Source organism: Monodon monoceros, unplaced genomic scaffold, assembly GCF_005190385.1.
Source record: "Monodon monoceros isolate NGI ecotype Baffin Bay Population unplaced genomic scaffold, NGI_Narwhal_1 Super_Scaffold_18, whole genome shotgun sequence".
Lineage (NCBI taxonomy): Eukaryota > Metazoa > Chordata > Mammalia > Artiodactyla > Monodontidae > Monodon > Monodon monoceros.
In genome coordinates this window covers 78,045,786-78,071,373 of record NW_021703774.1, presented here as the reverse complement: position 1 = coordinate 78,071,373, position 25,588 = coordinate 78,045,786, and the positions used below count along the sequence as shown (strand labels likewise).

Genomic DNA, 25,588 nt, shown 5'->3' with positions numbered 1-25,588 from the left:
TTTGCCATGTTAATTATCTTCGATGACTGTTAATTCTGTTAGGAGACAGAGTATATACAAATTGTAAAATAAATGACATGTGGTATGCACAGAAGAGATAGGAATGATTATGAATTTTAAGATCCATTCTAGTTTGAGATAAGTCATTTTTTAAATTTGTCTTTCTGAACTAATATATTTAAATTATTCCATCCTCATCTTACCTTCCTCTACACTTATGGCTACCCATATCCCTGGTTCCTGCATCTTAGCTTTCTTTTTAAAAATTATGTAGTTATGGGTTTTATATTCTGATCAAGTTTATATTTAGTCTTTATTTAAAATAATGAAGAAAAATTATACCTTTTTAAAGGTCCCTTTGGAGCAAGAAATTAATGCCACTATTTATGAAGATTTGTTTAACAATTTTTAATAGAAGAGCAATAATATTACTCTTAACTGCCATTCAAAAATTTTTACATAAGTTGAACTCTTAGACATTTGTCTTAATTTTACTGAGAGAAGGGAGCCATACAAGAAATTTCAGGGGTCTGTAAGTGAATTGTTGGTAAAAAGTTTACCCACATGTTAGATGTAGGGAGGTCCACAAAGATGAAAAACATTGTCCCTTTACTCAAAAAATGAATGTTTTCATTTGTGCTTCATAGTACTATGGTTAAAATAAAACAACAGTAAACATTTATAATCCAATGGTAGTCCCTTATTATTTTACTTATCAGCTTACCCCTTCTTCCTCTAACAGGCCAAATACAATTATCAAAGAGTACCATTTATTTATAAAATGACTTATTAATTGAACAACTGTTGAATGCATACTACACTTATAGGGTTTGTGGAGTGTAAGATGATGAATAAGGCATAGTCCTTGTGTTTCTGTAGAACAAACATTATTGTGATAAAGAACATAGAATAAATTGTTCAAAAGCTGATTGTTATTGAGCTTGTCAGAAAACAGCCCACAATAAAAATGTGAGTTGAGTCTTATTACTTTTTATTGTCAGAAAAGTATAGTATTTAATTATGTATAATAATTTCTACCAAAGAGAACTGAATTAATGCAATTCCTTATACTTTTACAAAGAAGTACCTCTAAAGGTAGAGAATTATTCTTTAGCCCCTCTCAGCAAAGTCTAAGGACATGGTCCAAAGTTCTTAAACTTTTTCATTTTTAAAATGAAATGTGATTGTTGGACTCTACTTCGTGTTATATTCAGGTTTAATGTAAAATATTTATCTTTCCATTCCCACTGCTTTAAGGAAAGTTGACATTTCAGAAGAAGTAAAATTGACATTGTCCCATGGCCTCTCTTAACCCTGGCACAGCATCCAAAACAAATGCCTAAGTCTGTGAAGTAAGGGACTAAGGAGTTAAGTTTGAACTTTCAACTGTTTTTCTAAGTTTTATAACATATGATGTATCTCACCTAATATGCCTTTTTAAAACACTTTGACAACATGTATAGTTACATGAAAAAGAAACCATTTTAACTGATTATCAAAATCACATTTTTCTGATTAACTTGGGTGTTTTCTTCCTATTCATTTTTTGTTGTTTGAAATAGAAAATAAACCGGTAGAGCCTCTGGGTTTTAACTTGTCATCCTGACCTCAGTTCACTGATTATTATGAATTTCATTTAGAGCAAGAAGAAAAAACCTGTAATATGGGTAGTGTTGTGTTGAAAGGTAATCTTGAGGCCAGTCTCCTCTCTCCCACCTTGTCTCATTATACTTGTGATTTGGATATTTGTTCAAGATTATGTGTAACTTGATTGCTCACTCCCAAACTTAATTATTGTAAATTAAGTCTTCCAGTTTGGGAAAGTTACAGCTTTGTAGAATTTCATATTACCAAGGTTTTGTGTGAGAAGGATGTAGTAAGTTTGAATACTAACACTTTTCCTCTAAAACTTGGAATATCTACTCTTTCTTATAGGCTATAGAAAAACATCTTATTAGGAAGTCTCGGGGAGGTCTTACCTTTATTGGAGAATGGAAGAACGGGCACTTGGAAAAGAAGATGGGGCATTTGGCCTGCTTTGCTGGGGGAATGTTTGTGCTAGGAGCAGATGGTTCTAGAATGGATCAAGCTGGACATTATTTAGAGCTAGGAGCGGAAATTGCACGTACATGTCATGAGTCATATGACAGAACTGGTAAGAATATTAATAATGCTAATTACTTAGTCTAAAATAATTTCTAAGATAAAAATATGTCCAGGAATTAGAAGGGAAATAAATAGGCAGTTTTTACTTCAAAATAATTTATTCTAACACAGTAAATTTTCTTTAAAACATGAATTTTAATTCTGAAAATAATGTTCCTGCATCTTTCTAAATTATTATTCTGAATTCTGTTTTTGTTAATAAAGATTTTGAAGAAGTTGTTTTAAAGACAATAGGTAGGGCTTTTAGGGATGTATGGGCTAACGTTGTTTATTTTAATATAGAAGAATCCATTTCATCCATTTATTTCAGCTTCTGTAAAATCAGTTGCTTAAAAGAATACAGAGTTGATTTAGGTTACACGCCTTGCCAATAAAGATATTAGTTATATTGAGTATGTATATAACTGTATGTTATATGTATAATTGGTATGTAGATAACTAGTAGTTTGTCTCTTGGTCAGTTCACCAATAATTTTAAGTTGTTTGTGCCTTTAAAAAGAACCTGTTACGTTGCTTTAGGCAAGTATGTGATATTTCTGGGCTTCAGTGTCCTCACCTAAAAAAATGAGACGATTCTCAGTTTTACAGGTGACAAAAATTGGTTCCTGGGGGCAAAAAATATCTTTAAATATAAAGCATACACACACACACACACACATAGTCATAGATAGATAAACAGTATATATTTGTTAATAATATTTCATGGAAGGAGAAGGCAATTAGGTTTAAATAAAAGCCTGGAGAATAGGGTTGAGAAACACTGGACTAGGTCTTCCAGGTTTTTCTCTGGCTTTAAAAATGTATTTAAAAAAATTACTATTATTATTGTTATTTTATTTATTTATTTTTGGCTGTGTTGGGTCTTCGTTGCTGCGCTTGGGCTTAGTTGCTCCGCGGCATATGGGATCTTCCCGGACCAGAGCTTGAACCTGTATCCCCTGCATTGGCAGGCGGATTCTTAACCACTGCTCCACCAGGGAAATCCCAAAAATGTATGTTTCTATATGAAATAATGGAAAATGAGTTCCCTGAAAAACTAAAAACTAGGAATTTCTGATTGTGATTTCAGAAGTTGAATTGTTGTTTTAGTTAAATAACTGAATTTATGTTTTAGGGTTAATTTATCATCAGGTACCATGAAACAAATATGGTTGGCTTAAAAGTTATCCTAGTTCATAAATCTGTCAAGTTATTTTTATATAATAAAGAATTGAATTTGTGGTGAAATTGACCCTTCAGCTCTCTCAGTAACCAAATCAAGGATTCCATTTCGTGACAAAATATAACTAAGTCAAAGGGACCTTGAAGCAGATGTTATTTTGTGGTGGTTTAAGTTAGTATATAATACATCTAAAGTCTGTTATCTGAGTTACAAATAGAAGTTAAAATATATTGTCATGATGTCGGTATAGAATATCAAATATATACTTAAAGCTGAAATTAGTAAAACATTGAGGACCAGAGTGGATATTAAGTGTTTGTACTAGGACCCATGATAATAAGACTTGTTGTTATGCAGCTTTTGACCACAAATCAAATACTAGATCTAAAATAGTAGCATTTCACGCAACAGACGTATTAAAATATGGTATATTATGGTTATTATATTAATCATTCACTCCATTAAACATGGAGCACATATTATGTGCCAGACGTTAATGCTGGATTCTTACAGGTTGAAGTGTGAACAAGATATCTTCCCTGCCTTTGAGAAATTCATAGAATACCAGAGTTACGAAAGGATGCCCTATATTTCTGACTTTCACATTTCATACTGATATGAAACACTGATATTATGAAAAGAACATGTGAACTAGGATGCAAAAAGCCCCTGTTTCACTATTTATTATCTATGAGCTTTAGGCAAATCATTTAGCCTTCCTAAAGCCTCAGTTGCTCCATCTGCAAAAAGTTGGGGCAATAATACCTACGCTGTCTTCCTCAGAATGTTGTGAGTACAAATGAAAATTTTTTAAATGCAGTCTCTGGTTGTTGCTGTCATGCTTGTTCTGACGTCATTTTCACATTGCCAGTCAATGAACCTGTGACCCTCTTTGCCATCGTATGCCCCAAAAGATTACTATTCGGTTTGTATCCTATATTTTAACATCTTTCACTGTTTTTACTTATCTTTAATCTCACCTTAGATCCTTTAATTAAGAAGTACAATTGTAGTTTTGCTTACTTCCTACCATTACATCTTCTGCTGTATTTTCTTATAGCTAGGCTATAATTTTTGGCAACCTTGTTTAAAAATATATTCACTTCTTAGCAGTTATTTGGGCTAAATTCATACAATAATTACTGCCTTGGGATTTCACTTCAGTTTGTTGGACTTATAATTAACATTATTTCAAAATCTGGTATTCTTCATATATTCCACTTACTGATAAACATGGCCTGCTGCTTAATACTTAGCTGGGTTTGTAGGAAATGTTGCTGAATCTTTTCATGAGACTGAGCAGTAACTTACTGGTAGTTAAACATTATTATGTCTACATGGGAAGCTAGTTTGATACATTGTTTTAGTTTATTCTGAGGTAAAATGCAAAATTAATGCCAAACCAGATCTTAGACTTCCAAAATATAGTACCTTCTTGATCTGGGTTTCTAGATTAAAAAAAAAAATTGCTAAACATCATTAAAATAATGACTATTATATAACTTAATGTATTTCATATTGAAATTGGATAACACCTTTCTTAGACTATGTGCTATCGCATTTTGGGGGGAAATTTAATCTCTTTAGATACATATAACATGTCCAATGGACAAAACATCCATTGAACATGGAGTAATGGACATATTTTAAGAGTTTCTACAACTATTTTTTCCTTAAGAGAAGTTAATAGGAGGGAAGGATACAGGAAAATAGTTTAAGTTCTTCCCTTACTATTAGCCCATTCAAACTGTATTCAGATTGCCTGTCCCAGATATTCCTCATGCTTTTTAGCTTTTGCTGAATTTCTTTTGTTGACTTAAGTGTACTTATTTTTCCATCTCTACAGATTCTGCCTGTCTTGGAGGACTCATGAATATTTTTTTTCCCATGACTTTACGAACTAATCTGTACCTTCTTTAAAATTATCTTTTATTTTCTTACAACTGACTTTTAGCACATTTGATATTTTACTTCAATTGTTTTCTTTGTGCATGTCTCTTTCCTTTACCTACATTATATGATTTTTGCATCCTCTAGAGTTCTTTTTACCTAGACACTAAATTATTTATGATTTTGACTCAATTTTTACTTGTTGGATTAGTTATTTTCCTTTTAGAAATGATATATCAAATATAAGTGGGAAATTTAAGACAGGGAGTAGAAATTAAGTGCAAGGTAGAATGTTATGAAATTATTTTTTTATAGCATTGCATAGACAAAAGAGCACCTAAGAAATAATGCCCTCAGAAACATGAAAGCAATGATTTGACAAAAATAATGGATGTGGTATGTAATATATTACATATCACATACCAATGGTATGCGGTATGTATATGTTACATACCGCATACCAATGGATGTGGCTTGTATATTTTTTACTCACCAGCTCCTCACAGAACAAATATGTTATCTTTCTGGTGTGTTTTATTTGTGAAGTTATGAATGACTGATCAGTGAAATAAAATCTTTAGTAAGAAGTCTAAAATATTAGTTCCATGCAGCCAATTTCTACTTCAATTCAGGTGATAATATCATTATAATTACAGAAGTTATTGTCTAATTTAAAGTTAGCCTTAATAGTATCATTTGAAAACTCTGTATGATCAATTAACACTCATAGTCTTTGAGAAAAGAAAAACAAGAAATCCAGACAAAATGACTTATCTTACTATTTATTGGATTACCATCATCTCAGTGCTTATGATGTTTGACTTTTATTATTTTTAAAACATTTATTAAATGACAAATAATATTTGATTGTATGCCAGACCTTGTCAATAAGCTGAGTAGAAGTTTTCTTACAAAACATTGATAATTTCTTAGTTAGTCCTAACCTCAAATCCCATTGAGGAGGTGGTCAGAGCTGTATGAGCACACATAAAGTTTAGCATGTAATTTCAGAGGCTTCTTTGGCACACATTAATCTCCCTCTTCCAAAGCCTACCGTAGAGTTCATGATCCTCAGGTTAAAAACACCTGCTTAAGTTCTGCTTTAGTTCTCCAAGACTTGGCAGTAAACAAACTGTGAGTATTAACTCTTCTGGATCACACGCCTTGCTTTTAATAGAGCTATCTACCATCACTATAGTGTTTCTGGTTTTGTGTTTTTTCTTGGGGGTGGGGAGTGGTACGAAATGCTTTATTTTCACCTCCTTTGAATTGTGGTTATTTGGAGTTTATGGCGTCACCCTTGTAATGCTAAAATTTGGCTGCTGCAACACCTGTCATGCCAACAACTATGGCATGATTTTGTTTATGGTATAGTTCTTACTCTCCCTTTTCTGAGAAAATATAAAAGTGTCCAGCATTTCTTGAAAGAGGCAAGAGACTTTGAAACTGTTTGCCACTGGTACAAACTAGTAAAAAGAAAGAAAGATGGCAGCTGAGAGTGGTAATTGTGTGTGACTCCAGCACCCCAGTGGAGGATGGTTTTATATTGCCAGGTTTAGGGTGCTGGGTGTGATTAGAAAGAGGTTCTTAAAAAGCCTTTCACGTAGTGCTGTATTCCAGCCTGAATGGAAGTCATATCATTTAAGGAGTATTATTTAATGTTGAAATATATGTGTTATGGTCATGTTTTAAAAAATTTTTTTATTTTTATTTAACTATAGTTGATATACAATATTGTGTTAGTTTCAGGTGTTTATTCAAACTGATAAATAGGCAATTTACTGATGAAATTCTTAGTGGCTGGCGTTTTGAACCTCTTCCTAGCTGTATATACAGAAGCTATAGGCAAAGAGAGATGATTTTTAAAACTGGTTTAAGTTTTAAAAATGTATTGTTTCTTACTGTGGTATGCTTTAAAAGATTAGGGACTAACTAAATCTAATTCAAAATCTGAGCTCTAAAATGTTTTCTTATATGTATGTGTTATATTAAAAGGACTTTTAAATTGTCTTGACTTTTAAAAAAATTATTGTGCACAATACGGTTACCTGTCTCATTTGATTTTGGACCAAAACAGAATATGTAATGTGTTTATGTCTAGCTTGGCATTTGTTTCCAAAGGATTACTAGACTTTTGTCAGTTTAGTTAGATATAGCAGTATGTTGATGTACATTATTTACGAGAAATATTTCACGTTAGAATAATAGGAATATTTATAAGAAAATCAAATGCAGATCTTTTAAAATCACTGATTTTGCAAAACAGCAACAATAAAAATAAGACAAACAACAAAACAACTTTACTTCATGCTGCATTCTTACAGGGGGAGGAAAAAACTCTGGCAAACAAACACAAATGGTTTATTCTGTTCATTTATTTCTTTTGTCATGTTACAGCATTAAAGCTAGGTCCCGAATCATTCAAGTTTGATGGTGCAGTAGAGGCTGTGGCAGTTCGGCAGGCTGAAAAGTATTACATCCTACGTCCAGAAGTAATTGAAACCTATTGGTACCTGTGGCGATTCACTCACGATCCAAGATATAGGGAGTGGGGCTGGGAAGCAGCACTGGTAAATAAGCCGATATTTCATTTAATGTGCAAGTGTTCAATTAAGCCTCCTGTAGTGCCATGTATCCTCATCCATGTTACCTCATGTTCAGTAACTATAGGGCTACTTCCATTTTTTTTTTGATGGAAAAACTGTTAGTTTGTTTCTTAAGCAGTAGAAGTAAACCTTAAAATCCAGTTTAGTTTTCTATTAGAACTATTTTCCTCCTAAGTATTCACTCATTATTCTTACTAAATAACTAAAGGAGTCATTTAAATGGCAGTTTTTCACTATGATTATAAAATTTCTATACTTGCCTATTAATGCTTAACCTCTGGGGGAAAAATAAAATCATTGTGAAATTGCCCAGATTCACAGCCTGGGTAGATTAACCCCCATTCACTTCAGCTTGTGTTCAGAGTAATTCCTTAGTGGCACCATAAGAAGGACTAGTGAATTGTTAAAAATTTTCTACATTGAAAGACAAACCCCAACACACTCTCTCTCTTTCTCTCTCCATATATATATACACACACATGTGTGTGTGTGTGTGTATTTGTAATGAGGAATTTTTAATGGTTAGTAAAGTAAGCAAATTGTTTACTCATGAAATGCTAGCCTTTCAGAGAATTCCATTGTCATCAGTACCTGGGAGGAAGAGAAATCATTAGAGTTTTCATGAAAGTATAGCTTATCACTGGGAGTGAGGAGGTGTTTTATTCTCTAAGACATACTAATTATGATAAATAGTACTAATTATGATGGATATTCATAGTCGAATTGTTTAGCTTAAACTTGCAATCTAGATAGAATGAGGACATTCTAGGTGAGGTAAGTAGTGTTAGTAAATTGCTCAGACAAGAATGTGCATGATGTGTTTTAGGGCAGAATATAGACCAATTTGTGTAAAAAGGTTTCACAGGGGCAACTCCAGAGAGAGAAGTTTGGAGCCATTATGTAGATGGTCTTACATGCCAGATCAAGGCATGAATACTTTACTCAGTGCTTCAGGAATAACACACACATACTTAGTTTTCTCAGTTCCTATATAAGTGTTTCTTATTTGGCAGGTGGGGATTAAAAGTCCTTTGCCTGTCTAAAAAGCCCCTCAGATCTTCTTTTTCTTCACCGTCTCCTACCCACCAGAGCTCCCTGACTTTAAGAATCCGTTATGGGACTACTAAAGGTTTTTGAAGGGGGAAGGAACTACTGAAGACTTTTTAGTGGGGAGTAACAAAACAAAAGGATCTGATTATAATCTGCAAATTGGTGGGTTTTGGAGACCACTGCGATAATCTAGGAATAATGTGATAAAGACGAACTAAGGTGAGGGCACTTATGTGTTGTCATTCAGACATAGTTGGTCCTTATGGAGTTTAACAATAAGAGAATATTAATGGAAACAAGGCAGTTATGAATACAGAGCAGGAACAGATGAAGCATTTATTGTTGCTGCTTTTCTCTGACTACCTGTGTCCAAAATTGGAAACACAGCTGCTAGTGAAACTCTCTGTGCAGGAGGATCCTGCTGCAGTTGAGAGACAGACAAAATGTTGGCACAGTGGTTTGGGAATAAGACATACACACATACACACACACACACTTCTGTTGTGTAGCAATGGCTTTTACTAATGCTTACATATATCAAGCAATATTTTATATAGGGGAAATAGGTAAAGTAATCCTGCAATGAATATGACTTGAAAGTCCACTAATATTTAATGCTTCTTATTTAGAGGAATATGGGAGATGTATCTGAATCATGTGGGGCAGGGAGGTGAGGGATGGTGGCAGAAATGCATCTTTTCATTGAGAAACACTAAAGGATAATTTATCCTTTTCCTAAGGTTCTTTTTTTTCCTGTGTGCCTTCTTAAAGGTTTGACAAGCTCAAACTTTAACCCATATCTGTCCATATTTGAATTACAGAGTTAAAATTTTGCTTCTATAGCCTATATGGACACACACAAACTCTGAAGAACAAGAACTGAAATAATTATACTTAAAATTCAAGTTTCAAAAGTATGACATGAGAAGGGGGTGCAGTGTGGAGACAAAAGAGAACTCACATCTTAAATAGAATTTTCCTTCTTGCCCACTACTGGCTCCCATGTTGGGTTTAAAGAAAGAAAAGGGAAGACAAGCTGGAATAGAATAGTGGTATCTCATGCCTTCTGTAGCTTTAACTATTCCAATTTACATCTTCAAATTTCCAAACTTGAATATGTTATGCATGAAAACGTGCCTTTAAGAAATGTCTCCAAATGGCTTAAAGATTAGTCATGCCTCCCTGATACTTTCACAGTATCCTTAAACTGCTCCGATGTTCTACAGTGGTAAAGATGCATGATCATTGTGAAGAATATGTGTTTAAAAACGTGTTCATGTAAATTGATACAGCCACTGTGGAGAACAGTAAGGAGGTACCTTAAAAACTAAAAATAGAACTACCATATGACCCAGCAATCCCATTACTGAGCACATACCCTGAGAAAACCATAATTCAAAAGGAGACATGTACCACAATGTTCATCGCAGCACTGTTTACAATAGCCAGGACGTGGAAGCAACCTAAGTGTCCATTGACAGATGAATGGATAAAGAAGATGTGGCACATATATACAATGGAATATTACTCAGCCATAAAAAGAAATGAAATTGAGTTATTTGTAGTAAGGTGGATGGACCTAGAGTCTGTCACACAGAGTGAAGTAAGTCAGAAAGAGAAAAACAAATACCGTATGCTAACACATATATATGGAATCTAAAAAAAAAAAAAAAAGTTTCTGAAGAACCTAAGGGCAGGACAGGAATAAAGACACAGACGTAGAGAATGGACTTGAGGATACGGGGAGGGGGATGGGTAAGCTGGGACGAAGTGACAGAGTGGCATGGACATATATACACTACCAAACGTAAAATAGATAGCTAGTGGGAAGCAGCCACATAGCGCAGGGAGATCAACTCGGTGCTTTGTGACCACCTAGAGGGGTGGGATAGGGAGGGTGGAGGGAGATGCAAGAGGGAGGGGATATGGGATGTAGGTATACATATAGCTGGTTCACTTTGTTATAAAGCAGAAACTAACACACCATTGTAAAGCAACTCCAATAAAGATGTAAAAAATAAAAATGTTTAAAATACTTAGAGAAAAGTACCAACCCTTTGGTAAGGAGACTTTATAAACCAAGCTGTAATCAAAATGGAACTATATAAAAATTAACAATTTGATTAAATAAACACTTTTAGTGTTAATTAGCTTTTCATTAGAAAGGAGGAAGACCAGACAAGTAAAATCTTATTCTGAAACTGTCAAATTCTCACAGAGATCTCTGTAAACTTTTGACTGTGGTTCCTTAACTTGTCCTTCCAAGTTTGAAACTCTATGGAATTGACTCTTTTGTCTCATCTCTTTTACAGGCTATTGAAAAGTATTGCCGAGTCACTGGTGGATTTTCTGGCGTGAAGGATGTATATTCCTCTACTCCTACGCATGATGATGTACAGCAGAGCTTCTTTCTTGCTGAAACATTAAAGTAAGTAGATGCCTTAAAAAATTTTTTTTAATTGTAGGCGGGTTTTGCTCTGTGGTCACTACATGATGAATTATGACTATGTGATGTTACACTATATTTTATTACAAAAATCTTTCTATGTAATTGTGTCTTCAATTTTTAGCTACATCTCATGAAGGCATTTTGTCAAATAAGAGTACCTTTATTTTGTATTTAGCTCTTTACTATGCATTAGAATCACCTAGAAGACTTCGTAAAATACAGATTACCGGGCCATGCCCAGTTTCTGATTCAGTAGGTCTAGGGTGGACCCTAAGAATTTACATTCTGACAAACTCCCAGGTGGTACGGATGATGCTGGTCCTGGGATCACACCTCAACTCCCTGTTCTAGCTAATGAAATCTGTTAGGAACAATCATAAGAGTTTTGATGGTTACTAGAGGGTGTATGACCATAGCCACCCATCCTCCCAATGAGGTTTCCTGTAAAGAAATCTGTATAAAGGGAATAATTGAAAAGAAAAAAGACAGCTTTATTATTTGGGCTTATAATCAGAATCCCAGGCAGAATTATACAAACTTCCCTGGAAGAAGGTGGAGACCTTAAACCCCTGCAAAGTAAGGTCCTTAATACCTTCTTTTAAATTTCACATTTCTATTTCCAGTCAGTCTCTCCTTGAATACCTCATAAACTGTCGCTACATTTGTCCCAAAAAATATTATTTCCAGACATTGTTCAGGTTATTTGAGGATATATCAGTAGGCAAAAGGGAAAAAAATTCTCAGTCTCTTGGACTTTACATTCTAGTATACTTCTAGCTTACATTCTGGTGTATTATGGTTTAAATGTACATGTCTCAAACTACGTTTCTTATCCTAAACGGCAATCTTACTCCAATTTTTCTTTTATTATCCCTCATATTTTTATTTTCCTATCTTCTCAGCTTGTATGTTATGGTTATTTTTTTTTCTCATTCTAATATATCACTTTCTTGTTATATCATTTCTTTATTTTGCCCCCTCGTTTCCATATCTGTAGTTGACCCTAGACCAAACCCTTATTTTGCTGAGATGGTTTAGTCAGTTCCCTACCTCCAGTCATTTCTTGTATTTGTTTATCCTGTGTGATTAGGCTTGAGACCGTACTAGATAGTTGAAAGAGCACTGGACTGGAAGATAAAACTGCAGGAGCTTTAGTTATACACTTGCTACGTACAACCTAGCTGAAGGAACATGTCAAAATAAAACTTCCTTGCTTTCAGTTTTCATAGTTGTCAACTGTAGAATTTGACCCAAATTATGTAAGAGCTCTCTCTTTTAAAATTTTTTTTTACTGTTTTTTAAGCCCAGAAAAATGGTAAGAATAGTACAATGATTGTATCTTTCACCTAGAGTTACCTTTTGTTAATTTTTGCTGCATCCCCATACCCCCATGTATATATATACATAGACACAGTTCTACTTGTTTGCTTATTTATTTATTTGCTTTATAATTTGAGAGTTACCAGCATTCTGTTATTTACCCAGGAATTTTTAGGAAAAGGGCATAATCGTACACAATCACAATACGGTTATCACGCTTGTGAATCTTAACATTTGTACAGTACTGCTGCTTAGTATGTAGTCCATTTTCAAATTTCTCAATTGTTCTAATAATGTACTTTATAATTTTTTTTTAACCCCAACCCAGGGTCCAATAAAGGATCAATTGTTGCATTTGCTTCTCATGTTTCTTAGTCTACTTTAACCTAGAACAAAGTTTCCTTATTCTTCTTTTGTCTTTTATGACATTGACATTAAGTATTCAGGCTAGTTGTTTTGAAGAATGTCCTTCAATTTAGATATTTGTGATTGTTTCCTTATGATCAGATTTAGGCTAAACATTTTTGGCATGAATATTATATAGATGATGTGGCCTCATTTCATCTCATAAAGAGGCACATGATAACGGTTTAACTCATTGATGATTTTAAATTTGATCATAAGGTTAGATTTGATTATAAGGTCATGTAAAGAATCTTTTTTCTTTTTGTAATAAGTGATCTGTGGAGTGATAACTTTGAGACTGTGTGAATATCCTTTTTCCAACAGTCTTTCTCACTCAGTGTTATTAGCATCTTTCCTGAGCATCTTGCCTGAATTGAATATTACTACAGTAGTGGTAAAATGCTGATTTTGAGGCCTCCTCTAGTCTTAGAAATTACTTGATTTTCAACATTCATATACCATTTTCTTCATGTCACTCTTCTCCTGCTCAAAAACTCCAATGGCTCATTCATCTCTAGCTTCATTTCTCACTTCTTTTCTTTATATATTCTATCCTTAAACCAAGTTAATCTATCTGTTTATATATCTACCCATCTATAATTTGTTCTTTTGAATTTCATTATCTATTTCATATTTCTTTGGCTCTGGCAGGAATGTCTTTATTCTTTCTATCAGTTAATGCCCCTCTTTAAATAAAGTTCAGATCTTACCTCTTGCAGGTTGGCTTTCATAATTAATTCTCAAATGCCTCCTCAGTACACACCTTGAGCACTTTAGCACATGGGGTAGGGCTGCAAATACACATGTGCCGTGCTGCTTTTCCCCTTGTAGTATATGGGATATCACCAGTTGACCTTGGTACTTTTCCCTGCCAAGTTCAAGTTCAGGAAGAATCCTTCTCAACGCAGTACTCTAGGTAACCAGTTATATATATACACACACACAAATACATTTGGATCAATAAAAGTAGAAAAAGTCAAAGGAGGAATCATACAGGTATTTATAACAAAACCTAGGCTAAGAAAATTATCACAGTTGAGCACTACATTCATTTCACCTCAGCTCAATTGTTGCATGTTTATTTGAAGGTCTGATAAATTGAGAAAAGTGTGCATGTTGAGGATACATTTCAGTCAGTTTTTCTTGAGTTCATATATGTCAGGTATTAAATGGCTAAGAAAAATTACAGGTTAGTTGGAAACATAGTCTTCTTAATGAATTTATTATTAAAAGAAAAGAGAAATACATAAAATTAAGACCAAGTTTACCACCATGGTGTGTCTGCTTTCAGTGGTATCAGAATCTCCAGGGCAGAAGTTGTTTTGCATGTGTGCACCTGTCTGTGTATCTTGCTTGTGTGCTTTTTCCCCTTTCCTATCTTAAAATTCAAACTTTGAATATAATGGCAAAATTCTGGAAAACTATATATATAAGAATATGTCAATACTTTTATATAGTGAAAGCTATGGAAAAAGATGTACATGGATGTTTATTGAAGTTATAAAAATAAAGAGTTACTATATGTTCAATATTAGTTGAAAGGTTAAATAAATTATGGCATATCCACAACGGGTATTATGGAACCAATAGCAATTATAGACTCGTCACAGTATAATGTTAAGTGAGCTATTAAGTGCACATATACATATATAGATGCACATCTTAATATTATTTCAATAACATCAAAATGTATACTGTGATTTAGCTTAATTGGTGGTATTCTTTTAAATCCATTTCTGGTTTTGCTTTTGTAATCAGGTAAAACATTTTTTTAAATAAGTTAAACTGCAGTCACATTTTCCTGTCTCAAATTCATTTGCTGTCTTTGTGCCTAGAATCAAAAGACATTTTTTGAGCTGCAAAAAAATTTAGAGATACAACATACACCACTGCAATCCATTCCTCCCCTCTACACATAGACATTCCCAATGCTAAAAAATCTCTTTGCAACATACAGAATATTTTGTCATAAAGTCTTTTGTTAATCTCTAGTTTTTTGTTAATCTCTAGTTAACAGGCAGCTCACTGCCTCATAAGGCTAGCTCATTACATTGTTCAGAAGCTTTCATTGTTAGAAATATCTTTCTTATATTGAGTTAAAATCTGCTTCACTGTGCGTTCCATTCAGTGATCCATACTCTACCATTTGGAAATACGGAGTCTTCTACATGGATGTTAACTAAAAATACTTGTATTTATCAGGCTAAAGGTGACAAGTTTCTGTACTATTTCTTTCTGATACCAGTCTGGTTGACTTCTCTAGAGATGATTCCATGGTTTTCTAGACTGAATACTGCATTTAAGATGTGAATAAACCAGTGCAGAGTACCAATTGCTAATTTGGTCTTTATACCTTCATCAAAGCAAGATACTATTGTATTCTGTTTTCTGGTAGCCCTGTCAATATAGCTTGAAATTTTGATATAGGTCTTTTTTTTTTTTTTTAACATAAACTCAGATAATTATTTTCTATCTTACATTGGTATGATTAGCTTTTATGAAATTTATTACATTTTACCTTTATCCATTATTAAATCTTATTTTGTTAGATTTAACATATTCTAATTTATTGAAATTTTTTTGAACTCTTGAGTTTTTCGTTTAATGTATTAGCTATTCTACCTTTGTGTCATTTACAGATTTAATAGGTATGCCTTTTCTGTATATACCCAAGTTAATCAAACATTAAAGACATCTAACCTATGTATTCTTAACCAGTTCATACTTATCTATCTTTTCCCAACTCTTTCCCTTAATAGCTGTGTGACATTGGACAAGTTACTTAATTTCTCTACCTCAGTTTCATCATCCGTAAAAGAGGAATTACTAATAGTATCATCTCAAGGGCTTGTTATGGGGATTAATATAGCGAAGCCCTTAGAATTATACCTGGCACAAAATACAAGATAGCAGGTATAAAGTCACTATAGGACAGTAGGGCTGGGAGATGGGGAAAAAAGGTAGACGTGAAGCAATGGAGGACAAGGACAAACTAGAACTCACAAGGACCAACGATCCCACATATGTGTCTCACTGCCTCTAGCGTTGATAAACAGGTGACTTGCAGAAGTAGCTGGCACCTTCTGCCACAGGGCTATACATGCCTGGCCTGGGAACTGGAGAAATTGATGAGGAGCTCCAACAGGAACTGCAGAAATTGCAGGTCTGGCAGCTGCCCCACACCTCCGAGGTGAGCCAGGTAATCACTGACAACATGCATAACTTTAACAGCATGTGGCAACCCTGCACCGTCCCTCAGAGCATTATGGCTCCTGCTTTACTTCAGCCTCCACATCACATGCGTATGTTTTTGTAGCCAATCCTAACCCAGAATCATACAGAGAAAGTAATTCTGACAAATACAGTTCCAGCTTAGCTATGCTGACAAAGTATACAATCACCACAGGAGACAGGTCCCTCCAGATAGTGAAAAATATTATAACCTACTTTATATCATATGGTATACAGTATTTGTATATAAAAGAGATCATTTTAAAAGTATTATAAAGCTATACTAATTAAAAGGCTTTAGTAGTAGTACAAGAATAAATGGAACAGTGGAACAGGATAGTTTGGAAATAGGCCCACTTATATGTAGAAATGTTATCTTTGAAAAATGGCAGTTCGGATCATTGAGGAAAAATTAAATAATTTAATAAAGGAAGTTAGAAAAATTATCCATTAGAAAAAAAAAAAAAATGGTATTCCTGTAAATAATAAAACTGATCTTATAGAACATAGCTTTAAATATTAAACATGAAATAAAATCCTGAAAAAATTTGGAAGTTTTTTTTCTCCCAACTCTGGGGGTGAAGATGGCATGACACAAAACCCAGAAACCATAGAAGAAAAAGATATAAATTTTTAACTACAGAAAAATGGACATCTGTAAGAAAAAAAAAAAGAACCTTAAACAAAGTAAGACAGATGACACACTGGGAAAATATATTTGCAATACATTTGATAGTCAACGGGTAAATTTTCTTAAAATGTGAAATTATTAAGGAATAAGTATTAAGTTAAAATAAGTAAAGGCAGTTCACTGCAAAATACAGATGGAAAATACCATAAATACATGAAAAATAAATATTTGACCCACTCATGAAGAAATGAAATAAAACTAATAATCAAATACCATGTTTCACTATCAGATTACTTAAGATTTTAAAAGTTTGCAATCTGGTGTTAATAAGGATGTATGGATCCAGTCACTTATAAACGCTGGAAGTGAGAATGTATGTTGTTTGATGTGAGTGATTTCAGTGAAATCTGAAAAAGAACCTGTCGAAATATTAAGAGCACATTAATTTTGCTTCAGTAATCCTACTTCTAGAAGTTGTCCTACAGGTATACTTCCCCAAGTGAGAAAGATGGATAAAAAAGATTGCTCCTTACTTCCATATTGTTTATATTCTTTGCTCTTATACTGAATAATTAAGATTAAGTGCTGCATGTACCTTTTTAGGCACATCTCCTGTTACACCACTTTCCCCATGCATTTATTTGATCCATACCTACCCACTGTACATTTTCACTTATGTGTTTTTACTCTTGCTTTCCCTTCTGCGTGAAATTTATCGTTCCTTTTTTTAATCCCTTACAAAATCCTATTACTTTGTCAAGGTCTAGCTCGAATATTACTATCTCTGTGAACCCTCTTCAACACTAAGACAGAATTAAGCCATTTTTAGGTATACTTAAAATACTTCCTTTGTTCTGATAGTCTATGTGAAATATTAATATCCTCACTGCTTACTTTCATGTTTGGGATAGAGTATACATACATTCAACAGATGTTTGTTGAACTGTACAGAAATAACAGCATAGCACTTGTCATGTTAAAATTAGTCAGATAAACATCTGTCTCCTCTGTCTTGTGTAGGTCCTCAGAAATCAAGGCTAATGTGGTTTGTTTTTAATACAGATATTTTTTAAAGTGTAAAAACAGTATGTGGATATAGCAAAATGAATTAAGTAGTATGAAACAGAAAAAATGAAAAAAGTTTCTCTGTATTCCACATGTAGTTTCACTTCCCAAAGATAACTACAGTTTACCCTTGAATAACAGAGGTTCAACCTTGCAGATCCACTTATATACAGATTATTTTCAATAAATATACTGGAAAGTTTTTGGAGATTTGTGACAATTTGAAAAAATATGCAGGTGAACTGAGTGGTCTAGAAATATTGAAAAATTAAGGAAAAAGTCAGGTACATCATGAATTCATAAAATATATGTACATACTGGTCCATTATACCATTTACTGCCATAAAATATACACAAATCTATTATTAAAAGTTAAAATTTCTCAAAACTTACACAAACACTTAGGCTATAGATGGCGACATTTGCATCCAGTGATTCGAGTATATGCTTAAAATGCCTAGTGATGAACCAATCCCTCCCATCAGGAAACTTACACAAGCCTCTTAGATAGCCTTATCCACCAGAGGGCAGACAGCAGAAGCAAGAAGAACTACAGTCCTGCAGACTGTGGAACAAAAACCACATTCACAGAAAGATAGACAAGATGAAAGGGAAGAGGGCTATGTACCAGATGAAGGAACAAGATAAAACCCCAGGAAAACAACAAAATGATGTGGAGATAGGCAGCCTTCCAGAAAAAGAATTCAGAATAATGATGGTGAAGATGACCCAGGACCTCGGAAAAAGAATGGCGGCAATGATCGAGAAAATGCAAGAAAGGTTTAAGAAAGACCTAGGAGAATTAAAGAACAAACAAACAGACATGAACAATACAATAACTGAAATGAAAACTACACTAGAAGGACTCAATAGCAGAATAACTGAGGCAGAATGGATAAGTGACCTGGAAGACAGAATGGTGGAATTCACTGCTGCAGAACAGAATAAAGAAAAAATAATGAAAAGAAATGAAGACAGCCTAAGAGACCTCTGGGACAACATTAAATGCAGCAACATTCGCATTATAGGGGTCCCAGAAAGAGAAGAGAGAGAGAAAGGACCAGAGAAAATATTTGAAGAGACTATAGTTGAAAACTTCCCTAACATGGGAAAGGAAATAGCCACCCAAGTCCAGGAAGTGCAGAGAGCCCCATACAGGATAAACCCAAGGAGAAACATGCCAAGACATATAGTAATCAAACTGGCAAAAATTAAAGACAAAAATTACTGAAAGCAGCAAGGGGAAAACGACAAATAACATACAAGGGAACTCCCATAAGGTTAACAGCTGACTTCTCAGCATAAACTCTACAAGCCAGAAGGGAGTGGCATGATATACTTAAAGTGATGAAAGGGAAGAACCTACAACCAAGATTACTCTAACTTGCAAGGATCTCATTCAGATTCGATGGAGAAATCAAAAGCTTTACAGACAAGCAAAAGCTAAGAGAATTCAGCACCACCAAACCAGCTATACAACAAATACTAAAGGAACTTCTATAAGTGGGAAACACGAGAAGAAAAGGACCTATGAAAAGAAACCCAAAACAATTAAGAAAATAAATGGTCATAGGAACATACATATCGATAATTACCTTAAACGTGAATGGATTAAATGCTCCAACCAAAAGACACAGGCTTTCTGAGTGGATACGAAAACAAGACCCATATATATGCTGTCTACAAGAGACCCACTTCAGACCTAGGGACACATACAGACTGAAAGTGAGGGGATGGAAAAAGATCTTCCATGCAAGTAGAAATCAAAAGAGAGCTGGAGTAGCAATGCTCATATCAGATAAAATGGACTCCAAAATAAAGAATGTTACAAGAGACAAGGAAGGACACTACATAATGATCAAGGGATCGATCCAAGAAGAAGATGTAACAACTATAAATATATATGCACCCCACATAGGAGAACCTCAATACATAAGGCAACTGCTAACAGCTATAAGAGAGGAAATCGACTGTAACACAATAATAGTGGGGGACTTTAACACCTCACTTACACAAATGGACAGATCATCCAAAATGAAAATAAGGAAACGGAAGCTTTAAATGACACAATAGACCAGATAGATTTAATTGATATTTATAGGACATTCCATCCAAAAACAGCAGATTACATTTTCTTCTCAGCTGCGCACGGAACATTCTCCAGGATAGATCACATCTTGGGTCACAAATCAAGCCTCATTAAATTTAAGAAAATTGAAATCATATCAAGCATCTTTTCTGATCACAATGGTATGAGATTAGAAATGAATCACAGTGGAAAAAAACACCAACACATGGAGGCTAAACAATAAGTTACTAAATAACCTTAGAGATCACTGAAGAAATCAAAGAGGAAATCAAAAAATACCTAGAGACAAATGACAGTGAAAACACGACGATCCAAAACCTATGGGATGCAGCAAAAGCAGTTCTCAGAAGGAAGTCTATAGCTATACAAGCCTACCACAAGAAACAAGAAAAATCTCAGATAAACTATCTAACCTTACACCTAAAGGAACCGGAGAAAGAAGTACAAACAAAACCCAAAGTTAGCAGAAGGAAAGAAATCATAAAGATCAGATCAGAAATGAATGAAATAGAAACAAAGAAAGCAATAGCAAAGATCAATAAAACTAAAAGTTGCGTCTTTGAGAAGATAAACAAAATTGATAAACCATTAGCCAGACTCATCAAGAGGGAGAGGACTCAAATCAATAAAATTAGAAATGAAAAAGAAGAAGTTACAACAGACACCGCAGAAAATACAAAGCATCCTAAGAGACTACTACCAGCAACGCTATGCCAATAAATTGGAAAACCTGGAAGAAATGGACAAATTCTTAGAAAGGTATAACCTTCCAAGACTGAACCAGGAAGAAATAGAAAATATGAACAGACCAATCACAAGTAACAAAATTGAAGCTGTGATTTAAAAATCTTCCAACAAACAAAAGTCCAGGACCAGATGGCTTCACAGGGGAATTCTATCAAACATTTAGAGGAGAGCTAACATCCATCCTCCTAAAACTCTTCCAAAAACTTGCAGAGGAAGGAACACTCCCAAACTCATTCTATGAGGCCACCATCACCCTGATAACCAAAACCAGACAGAGATACTACAAGAAAAGAAAATTACAGACCAATATCACTGATGAATATAGATGCAAAAATCCTCAACAAAATACTAGCAAACAGAATCCAACCACAGATTAAAAGGATCATACACCATGATCAAGTGGAATTTATCCCAGGGATGTGAGAATTCTTCAATGTACGCAAATCAATCAATGTGATACACCACATTAACAAATTGAAGAATAAAAACCATATGCTCATCTCAATAGATGCAGTAAAAGCTTTTGACAAAATTCAACACCCATTTATGATAAAAACTCTCCAGAAAGTGGGTATAGAGGGAACCTACCTCAACATAATAAAGGCCATGTATGACAAACCCACAGCAAACATCATTCTCAATGGTGAAAAACAGAAAGCATTTCCTCTAAGATCAGGAAAAAGACAAAGCTGTCCACTCTCACCACTATTATTCAGCATAGTTTTGGAAGTCCTAGCCATAGTAATCAGAGAAGAAAAAGAAATAAAAGGAATACAAATTGGAAAAGAAGTAAAACTGTCACTCTTTGCAGGTGACATGATACTATACATAGAGGATCCTAAAGATGCCACCAGAAAACTACTAGAGCTAATCGATGAATTTGGTAAAGTTGCAGGATACAAAATTAATGTACAGAAATCTCTTGCATCCCTATATACTAACGATGAAAAATCTGAAAGAGAATTTAAGGAAACACTCCCATTTACCACTGCAACAAAAAGAAAAAAATATCTAGGAATAAACCTACCTAGGGAGACAAAAGAGCTGTATGCAGAAAACTATAAGACACTGATGAAGGAAATTAAAGATGATGCCAACAGATGGAGAGATATACCATGTTCTTGGATTGGAAGAATAAATATTGTGAAAATGACTATACTACCCAAAGCAATCTACGGATTCAGTGCAATCCCTATCAAATTACCAATGGCATTTTTTACGGAACTAGAACAAAAAATCTTAAAATTTGTATGGAGACACAGAAGACCCCGAATAGCCAAAGCAGTCTTGAGGGAAAAAAACGGAGCTGGAGGAATCAGGCTCCCTGATTTCAGACTATACTACAAAGCTACAGTAATCAAGACAATATGGTACTGGCACAAAAGCAGAAACATAGATCAATGAAACAAGATAGAAAGCCCAGAGATAAGCCAACACGCCTATGGTCAACTAATCTATGACAAAGGAGGCAAGGATATACAATGGAGAAAAGACAGTCTCTTCAATAAGTGGTGCTGGGAAAACTGGACAGCTACGTGTAAAAGAATGAAATTAGAACACTCCCTAACACCAAATACAAAAATACACTCAAAATGGATTAGAGACCTAAATGTAAGACCAGACACTATAAAACTCTTAGAGGAGAACATAGGCAGAACACTCTTTGACATAAGTCACAGCAAGATCTTTTTTGATCCACCTCCTAGAGTAATGGAAATAAAAACAAAAATAAACAAATGGGACCTAATGAAACTTCAAAGCTTTTGCACAGCAAAGGAAACCATAAACAAGACGAAAAGACAACCCTCAGAATGGGAGAAAACATTTGCAAATGAATCAATGGACAAAGGATTAATCTCCAAAATGTATAAACAGCTTATGCAGCTCCATATTAAAGAAACAGACAACCCAATCCAAAAATGGGCAGAAGACCTAAACAGACATTTCTCCAAAGAAGACATACAGATGGCCAAGAAGCACATGAAAAGTTGCTCAACATCACTAATTATTAGAGAAATGCAAATCAAAACTACAATGAGGTATCACCTCACACCAGTTAGAATGGGCATCATCAGAAAATCTACAAACAACAAATGCTGGAGAGGGTGTGGAGAAAAGGGAACCTCTTGCACTGTTGGTGGGAGTGTAAATTGATATAGCCACTATGGAGAACAGTATGGAGTTTCCTTAAAAAACTAAAAATAGAATTACCATATGATCCAGCAATCCCACTACTGGGCATATACCCAGAGAAAACCATAATTCAAAAAGACACATGCACCCCAATGTTCATTGCAGCACTATTTACAGTAGCCAGGTCATGGAAGCAACCTAAATGCCCATGGACAGACGAATGGATAAAGAAGATGTGGTACATATATACAATGGAATATTACTCAGCCATAAAAAGGAATGAAATTGGGTCATTTGTTGAGACGTGGTTGGATCTAGAGACTGTAAGTAAGAGTGAAGTAAGTCAGAAAGAGAAAAACAAATATCGTATATTAACGCATGTATGTGGAACCTAGAAAAATGGTACAGGTGAACCAGTTTGCAGGGCAGAAATTGAGACACAGATGTAGAGAACAAACCTATGGACACCAAGGGGGGAAAGCTGCAGTGGGGTGGGGATGGTGGTGTGATGAATTGGGCAATTGGGATTGACACACTGATGTTTGTAAAATTGAGGACTAATAAGAACCCACTGTATAAAAAAGTAAAATAAAATCCAAAAATTAAAAAAAGATGCCTAGTGATGCTAATCATCTCCATGTGAGCAGTTCATCTCTCTAGTAAATTGTGTATCAAGAAAAAAGCGATCTCTCCCTGTTTTTAAGTATATTTTTCATCATGTTTAGTGTAATGCTGTAAATCTTGGATAGCACCATGGGACCCCTACAAAGTGCCACTAGTGATGCTGGACATGTTCCTAAGAAGCAGAGAAAAGTCATGACATTGACATTTCAAGAAAAAGTTGAATTGCTTGATATGTACCGTAGATTGAGGTCTGTAGCTGTGTTTTCTCACGACTGCATGATAGATGAATCCAGTGTAAGGATGAGTGTGAAAAAAAAAAAGAAAAATTCATTAAGCCATCACTGCAGCTACACCAGCAGGCACAAAAACCTTGCACTTTTTGCAAAATACCTTTTTATCTTGTATTGAAAATGCAGCTTTTTTTTTTTTTTTTTTTTTTGCGGTACACGGGCCTCTCATTGTTGTGGCCTCTCCCGCCACGGAGCACAGGCTCCGGATGCGCAGGCTCAGTGGTCACGGACCACGGGCCCAGCTGCTCCACGGCATGTGGGATCCTTCCGGACCGGGGCACGAACCCGTGTCCCCTGCATCGGCAGGCGTACCCCCAACCACTGCGCCACCAGGGAAGCCCCGAAAATGCAGCTTTTTATGTGGGTGCAGGATTGCGAGGTATTCCTATAGACTCTAATATGATTTGAGAAAAAGCAAAGTCATTATATGACAACTTAAAGCAAAAGGAAGGTGCAGGATTTGATGCCTGTAAAGAATGGTTTGCTAATTTTAGAAAGAGCTTTGGCTTAAAAAATGTCACTATAACACAACAGGAGAAACAGCTTCTGCTGACCAAGAGGCAGCAGAGGATTTCCCAGACACCATTAAGAAAATCATTGAGGAAAAAGAATATCTGCCTAAACAGGTTTTAATGCAGACAAAAGTGCCCTCTTCTGGAAAAGAAAAATGCTAGAGAGGACATTTTTTAGTAAAGAAGAGAAGTAAGCACCAGGATTTAAGGCAGGAAGGGATAGGCTAACTCTACTGTTTTGTGCAAATGCAGTTGGGTTTATCGTAAGAACTGCCCTTATCTCCAAAGCTGCTAATTAACCCTTGAGCCTTGAGGGGCAAAGACAAACACCAGCAGCACGTCTTTTGTTTGTGTTATACTGTAAGAAGGCCTGAAGGAGAACCCTTTTTCTGAATGTGTTCCATCGTTGCTTTGTCCCTGAAGTCAGGAAGTACCTTGCCAGTAAGAGACTGCCTTTTAGGAAAGCAGCGGGGGGACGGGGGTGGTGGTGTGAAGAATTGGGAGATTGGGATTGACATATGTACACTAATATGTATAAAATGGGTAACTAATAAGAACCTGCTGTATAAAAAAATAAATAAAATTCAAAAAAAAAAAAAAAGACTGCCTTTTAGAGTTCTTTCGTTATTAGACAATGACCCTGGCCCCCTAGAACCCCAGAGTTCACCACCAAAGGCATCAAAGTGGCCTACTTGCCTCCAAACACAACATCTGTAATTCAGCCTCTAGATCAGGGGGTCATAAGAACCTTTAAGGCTCATTTCACACAGTACTCTATGGAAAAGGCTGTCAGCGCTGTGGAAGAGAACCACAACAGAGAAAACATCATGAAAGTCTGGAAGGATTACACCACTGAATATGCCATCATTATTAAAGAAAAAGCCATTAAATTCTTGTTGGAGGAAACTGTGTCCAGATGTTGTGCATAACTTCACAGGATTTACCACAGAGCCAGTCAAGGAAATCATGAAAGAGATTGTGGATATGGCAAAACAGGGAGGAGGCGAAGGGTTTCAAGATACAGATCTTGGAGGAATTTAAGAGCTATTAGACACCACACCAGAGGAATTAACAAAAGATGAGCGCTTCCAAACCAGTGGCAGGTGATGAGGAAGAAGACATGGGAGAAGCAGTGCAGAAAACAGATGGACCTTAGACAATTTGGCAGGAGGGTTCCGATTATTCAAGACTGCTTTTGACTTCTTTTATGACATGGAC

General features: G+C 35.1%; 1 protein-coding gene across 2 annotated transcripts in view; it reads left to right on the top strand.

Moving 5' to 3' along the window:
• The window catches only part of MAN1A2 (mannosidase alpha class 1A member 2), a 162,113-nt gene that overhangs the window by 118,211 nt on the left and 18,314 nt on the right, over positions 1-25,588 (top strand). For both annotated transcript variants that reach the window (XM_029228161.1, XM_029228162.1), the window contains 3 exons: positions 1,936-2,155; positions 7,616-7,788; positions 11,187-11,302. In XM_029228161.1, coding sequence (XP_029083994.1) covers positions 1,936-2,155; positions 7,616-7,788; positions 11,187-11,302 — 509 coding nt within the window. The remainder of the gene's footprint in view (positions 1-1,935; positions 2,156-7,615; positions 7,789-11,186; positions 11,303-25,588) is intronic.